This window comes from Pagrus pagrus (genome assembly GCF_965226575.1).
Source record: "Pagrus pagrus genome assembly, chromosome: 8".
NCBI classification, from domain to species: domain Eukaryota; kingdom Metazoa; phylum Chordata; class Actinopteri; order Spariformes; family Sparidae; genus Pagrus; species Pagrus pagrus.
This window is the reverse complement of record NC_140192.1, coordinates 13,252,894-13,259,657: the sequence shown is the minus strand read 5'-3', so window position 1 is coordinate 13,259,657 and position 6,764 is coordinate 13,252,894. Positions and strand designations below refer to the sequence as shown.

The following is a 6,764-nucleotide window of genomic DNA, read 5'->3' as shown; positions in this document are numbered from 1 at the left end:
GACTGTTCCTGTTCAAAGCACCAAACAATCATCACATCAGCTAAAAGCGATGCCAATATTTGAAAAACCAAAAAAAGAAAAAAGACACACTACATATAAAACACGAGAATGTATTTAACTGTATTGTTGATGAGCTCCAAACTGTTGCAAACTTTTTGGAGTCACAAATCTGACTATTCACCCATTTTCAGGCTGAAATTCGGGTTCACAATCCTCCGCACACATTTTAAATAGCTCCACAGTCCCGGCCTGTAAGAAAACCGCCTTCATTCACAGAGAGAAATGTTGCTTTGGCAGCAGCGGCAGCAGCAGGAGAGCTGAAGCCGCAGGACGTTCAACTTTGTGCCCTTTTAATCTCATTATCCGCCGGTTCGCTCCCTAACCTCTGTGATTGGCCTCAATCCTGCAGCACAGGATTGTTTTGGTCTGAATTCTACGAAGGCTTACATTAAAGAATCTAAAATCTAACTCAGGGAAATATCTTATCTGAAGTTGTTTTGATGAAATGGAAAAATTGAGTCATGGAGACATTTTTAAATATCCTTCTGTTAAATTCAGTTAAACAATGATGCCTAAACTGTTTACAAGTTTAAAACCCAATAAAAGGCTTAAATCTGAACATGTTAGATTGAGTTTGCACATAACTTCCTTTTTTTGTTGTTCCTTCCTGTTTAGCTGGTTTTTTCCTACTGAAAGGAGCAGATGGGTGGCTTTTCGTCACCTTTAAGGATATTCAGCAGCAGGCTAAAGTGATCCAAGTAGGGTTTTCTGATCAAAATCTTGCTTATTATTACACAGAACTGTACTATAAGGCAACACTGACATTTAAAATCAACTAAAAAAAGACTTGAAACTGTTATTTCAACCAGGTCTGGATCATGAAGACGCCACAGACCAATACTGAGACTTAAATTTCATTTTGTAAGAGCTCGTTCCAGGTTTTACGAAACCTTTTTAACCGGTGCACGAATAGAAAAAAGCTCCTCTACTAACACATCTTTTAATCAGCAGTTAACTTACGTGGTCACCTCCTTTATCTAGTCACCAGTTCCCAAGTCCTTTGGCTGTCAGCTCTCAGTTTCAATGAATAGTCAAACAGCATTTGCTCTGTTTCATCCTCCACTAGTCCAGGATCAGGTCAAGAATTGAAGGGTGTCCATCAGACAACTCACTATAGGTGGATGAATGGCAGCAAGACTCAGTAACTCACCACAGAGGCTTCATGTATGGAGCAATCCACACTGTTCAGCTCCCTCGGTTTAGTCTTTAGTTCCTCAGTGTGATCACATAATGAAGGCCCCCGAGCCACAAGTGGATTACTTGAGCTAATGACTTCTTTATGCGGCTAGACTGGTCTTTATATAGAAAGATGGAAAAGTGCAGAGGTAAACATAGGTTGCAAGATGGAGGCCGGCATCTGTTTTTGGACTGGTTTTTGGAAGGGTTTTTGATTACACGTGCTGTTTTTGGAGTACAGGATTATGTGTGCGTGAGATGGTCAGGTGTGTTTGTGCTGGACTCAATCGCATCATCCAACAGGAACTTGTGACTTGTCTCTTATTCAATCTTACCTAAGGATGAGGGCACCTCCATGTTTCATTGCAGCACTGTGGTGTAATCTCTGTTCTCAGTACAGGTCTGCTCATGTCAGGCTGGAAAAAAGCACAGCACCTCCACAAAAAATGCGATACTGCCCTATATCATTCATTTGAGTATCATATTTATGATTGTCTATTATTTTTTTCCCCCTTGCACATTTTTTCCCAATGTAAACCAAATAAAACGTAGAATCAATCACCAAAAGTGACTTAATTTAACTTTTGCTAGATCCCAGACTTAATAAAAACAATAGATCTGCATTTGAAACACACAATTTACCCATAACTTTGATAAGTTGTCGTGCAATGGTATTGTATAAGTCATCAGTGCTTATGAATTTCTAGATTTCTTTTAAATTAATTGCAAATGAATGAAAAATGCACATCAAAACATACCAATATCCAAAGTTTTGCCTTTATATTTGCATTTTATCGGACAAAAACACAAAAATGAATATGAACTTGATATGAAACTTGGAAAAGCAAGCAAACATGACCACTGACAGGGTTTCTGATATTTTTCAAATGCTAGTTATCAAATTTTCACTTGTAATAATGCTAATTTCCTGACATCTGCCAAAGCTAATAGATTAGCTACATTAGCTAGCTTATCTGGGTACTAACTTCATATTAAATTGTACATTTTGGGAAGTCGTTCATCAGTAGAAAGTGTCACGTTATCTTTCATGACTAAAACACACATTACATCTCCGTGAAATACATTAAACTCGTACCTTTGTGAAAAGCGTTGGTTTACAAACACATCTGAACGCTGCCGCTCTTGAACGCCTCACCCCCCTCAGTTGAGGAAGAGGCGAAGGTGAGTTAGCTAACGCTCATGTTGGTTTGTTATTCAACGTCAGCTTGCGACCTTTTTAAGCTCTTACCCGCGTTAATAACGCCAAATTGTAGTTAATGTTAAGGAGAAATGTGGCAAAAAGTATGTTGCTCCGCTTGTTGGATAATATTTTACATTTATGAAAGAGGGCGTATCGTTATTTAAGTCAGATCCGAGGCTGAATGTGTGGCAGCGTCTGTTTATTAGTTAAAAAGTGATGCCAAAAAATCCAATTTATGAAGGTTACACTGTTCAAATGTGTCGAAACAGCTGTGAGATGTTGATTTAACTTAACAATAATGAATGAGGCTGTAGTTTGTGTAAAATACACTATAACTTGACATAATCTAGCTGGGAGGAAAGTCAGTACTTTCAGTAAACATGAGCTTGAAACAAGTAGACAGCATGTAAACACATTGAACTTTGATTTAGTTGTTAGTCCCTGTAAATACAATGTTTGATTTTTGTCAGCACTGAGATCACAGATTGAGATTAACAGTATGATGCGAGTCACAGCAGCCTTACATTCACAGGAAAGACCTGCTGTGCTCTAATTAATTTTCCATGCTGGTGGTTTACACAACTCATGTCTGAGTTTTTTCATTATGGGATGAGCTTTCATAATCTACCACAGACATGTCAGACAGGCTGTTTTCAGAGAATTCATAAACCAGTATCAGTTTGATTTTGATCCATTTGACTTCCAAGTGTCATTTGCAGCCAGATGACATGAAAGCAAACCACCAGATTCATTTAAGGGATTGTACAGGACAGGCCTCGGGAAAACAGCAATAATCAAAACAGCAATAAAACACAAAATAAGAGTTATTGTTGACCACACTGAAGGTCATGTAACCTGTTACCTCGCCTTTTTTCTGGGAATTGCTGCATTTAAAGTGCGAGAGCAAAAGAAAAGCATGAGGTTGTTGTATATTACAGGTTTAACCTTTGACCTATTGTTAGATTAAAAGTCATGTAACGTATCCTTAGTGTCTCAGTTTGAGTTTCCATCCACATATCATTTTGAGTAATTGTGGTTGATGAGACTAGAGTAGTAAATTGAAGATATTAAACATTTTTGAAACATTATTTTTGAGTTTTAAGACAATGGTATCAACTACCAAGAAAAACATACTCAGAATGTTTTTCTAACCAAAGTCATTTGAGATTCAATCAACAGTATCTGCTTAGTATCTGTAGAGAGCATCTGATCAACAGGCTCGTCATCCTCCACTGCAGCAGTAATAATCCATTAATTTCAACAAAGACATGCAGTGTTTTTTCTTCCTGCCTCCTTAAATGAAAGTTTTCTGGGACAGTGTTGAGAGCTTTTTCTCACAGGAAATCAGCATTTAAAAGCATTTTGATAGGCACCAAAAAATCAAGTTTCAACAAGTTTTTAATCTTGTGTAATGATTTTAGACATATTAGAAGAAGTGTCAATCATTTAGAGACTGAAACAGGTTTCAAATTATTGATTGGTTGACTGACATAAAGAACAAATCTGCAAAATTGATTAATTGTTCAAATTATGTTTTAAGCACCGAGTGTTTTGTGTTTTTTATCTTTTGCGTCATACATTTGAACACTTCATCTTCAACCTGTGCAGGGCATTTCTCACCAATTTCTTACTTGATGCCTGTGTCATAATTACTGCCAAAGATTGTCTTCATTGTTCATGATTTACTGCTTAAGATGAGCGTTTCTTTCTGATCAGTGACTAATGTATAAACAAAGATTCAGTGTATCATATATCTACATTTTAAACACAAAATCTGTCACATGACAAACCTACATTTCTTATAGAGGGCCTCTTTATTGCACTGCAACAATCATTATTTACACTTGAACTTTCGAAACAGGGAGGGAACTTCCCGGCAGTAAGTTAGAGAGATCAGAGCACTCAACACTTCGTCTGTTAAGCAGCATCGGTTGAGCTCTGTGTGTCGGAGGCTGAGGATGAAGATCGCCGTGCTGGGAGCCACTGGGCAGACTGGACAGTATCTGGTCAACCAGGCGCTGCAGCAGGGTCACACAGTCACTGCCATCGTCAGGAACCCGGGAAAACTCACCGTGCATCATGACAATCTCAAGGTAATGAGACACTGAGCCAGTCGCGTTGTGCTGCTGCTTTCTGCATGTTGGGTTCAAAGTTCAGTCAGCGTGAAGTCACGTGATAAATGTTTTATTGTGACCAAAAGGGTTGTTTACACATACAAATCTTGTAGGTTCAACATCTGGGTGTGAAAGTGTGCACACAGCAGTGCAGATAGAGAAAGATATATTGTATTAATCCGCAGCTGAAAATGGTTTCAAACAAAGGCACTGTTTATTCAAGGTTGAGTAACTTTTGAAAATGTTTAAAAACTACAGTGCCCACACTCAAAAGTAAGCCATTATACAGACATTAGATATGCAGTGCACACACAGTGCTACATCTATCAGTGGCTTGTAATTGTTGGAAGAATGGAAAAACAAACACATATGAGAATACAAGAAGCACAACTGGGTTCCTGGTCATGCGCTGCTCTTCATCTGTCTTCATGTTTCCCTGTCGGCTGCTTCCAGGTGGTGGAGGCTGATATTTTCTCAGTGGACGCTCTGAAGACTCATTTCAAAGGACAGGATGTGATCATGTCGTGCCTCGGCTTCCCGGCCTCCATCTTCTCGGTGGTGACGGGCTACACGATGTCCATGAATGTTATGATCAGCGCCATGCGGCAGGCCCGAGTCAACAGGATCATCACCATGACCTCCTGGTACACTGAACGTAAGGACAGCACACACTACACTGACTTCAAAGATTGTAATCAGAATGAAAAGTAATATCCATGCACATGCTGGGTGAAATCTGAGAGAATTGCGATTTCACTGTTTATCTCTTTTGTTGCTAGCCAACTCTGGGACAAAGTCATCTTATCTGATCCGGTTCCTCCTGCTGCCGATGATCCGGAGCGTCCTCACCAACATGCACGAGATGGAGCAGTTCCTTCTGAGGGTTGAGGACATCAACTGGACTGTGGTTCGCCCTCCTGGTCTCAAGAACCTGCCGGCCTCAGGTAATAGCAGACAAGCAGCGGCCAACGGGGGGCAGAAGCAAACCTATAAACAGACTCAAGAACTTTATTTAACCAGCAAACAGCTCATTCATTCATTCAATCTTGAAGTGTTGATGTGTGAAGCCTTTCTGCCTCAAGGTTCAAGCGTATCGGCTTCATGTTAATGAATGAATGGTCCTCATTTTTCTGTAAAGGCTTCTTCCTGTAGGGCATGTTCTCTGCCTTTCACTCCCTGAACGAACAGATGAAAATGCTGTGGTTGTAATGCCTCTCATGCACAGTTTTTCCCTTTTGCGTCCTCTGCAGCTCAAGAGTTTCTGACCCACGAGGGATACTTTGTGCCCGACAGCAGTGGTAACCCTGTGGGCAGCACAGTGGCGAGAGGAGACGTGGCTCGCTTCATGCTCTCTCTTCTCAACAGCAACGCCTGGATCAAGGGGGGAGTCGCCATCACTACCAAATGAGAACGAAGAAGCTAACGATCAATTCACCAAAAGTACAGAATATATTTACTCACCAATCTCGAGCTGTGCAGAAGTCCTCGACTTCACTCTTCTTATTAATCTTGTTTACAGCAGCAGCAGGACACTGTTTTCAGCGAAATAACAGATACATTAAGCTATGATAGATATGTTTTATTATTATTTATTTTTTTCTAATGTCTGAGGAAAATACATAAATGGATCTCTTTAACCCAGTTCAAATAAAGGCCAAACTATCTTCATGGTTAGATATCACTGGTGCCAAGGTGCCAAAAAGTGCTCTTTTTTAATATGGGTGAACTGGTCCTTTAACAAAATGTCCTGTCTTGTTCCTGCCTTCACTACTGCTGGATATAACGGCACAGCTACCATACAGCCTACTCTGTCTGATGAATGTCTTTTTAACTAACCATGTTTAACATGTTCTTGTTTTTATATGTTTAAAGAGCTTCATCAACAAGTGTTTTACTATATACTCATGAGGTGAGTACAATTACACGTTGTAGTTAATGACTTCAGCCACATGAGAGCAGTGTTGTGCCATGTCTGACTGCAGTAAGAGGAAGTCAGCTGGAGTTACACATTTGCTTTTTACTCTCAGCCACTAGTTTATAAATCAGAATGAAAGCAATTCCTTTTTTTGCACCGTGTTTTCATGTGAGCACTTTATATTCAGCACTGTGTCAGTTCTGTGAAATAAACATACAGTAATGAAACTGAAGTAGAATCATTTGTTCTGGACGTTTTTAGGAAAGTACCCAACAAGTCAGACGATTTGGGGTTTTAG

General features: G+C 39.7%; 1 protein-coding gene across 1 annotated transcript; it reads left to right on the top strand.

Annotated features, from left to right (window-relative positions):
- Nucleotides 1-2,389: 2,389 nt before the first annotated feature.
- On the top strand, nt 2,390-6,698 carry LOC311262021 (flavin reductase (NADPH)-like). The gene is made up of 5 exons (XM_084361121.1): nt 2,390-2,418; nt 4,299-4,530; nt 5,005-5,206; nt 5,331-5,495; nt 5,802-6,698. Exons 2-5 carry the CDS (start codon nt 4,396-4,398, stop codon nt 5,957-5,959), a joined length of 660 nt encoding a protein of 219 aa, XP_084217247.1. The 5' UTR covers nt 2,390-2,418; nt 4,299-4,395; the 3' UTR covers nt 5,960-6,698.
- Nucleotides 6,699-6,764: the final 66 nt, after the last annotated feature.

Excerpts from the sequence above, each read along its gene's own strand:
- LOC311262021 (XM_084361121.1), top strand. The coding sequence starts at position 4,396 with ATGAAGATCGCCGTGCTGGGAGCCACTGGGCAGACTGGACAGTATCTG. Across the intron at positions 4,531-5,004 it reads TGCATCATGACAATCTCAAG|GTGGTGGAGGCTGATATTTT; the intron begins GTAATGAGACAC and ends GGCTGCTTCCAG. Across the intron at positions 5,496-5,801 it reads CAAGAACCTGCCGGCCTCAG|CTCAAGAGTTTCTGACCCAC; the intron begins GTAATAGCAGAC and ends CGTCCTCTGCAG.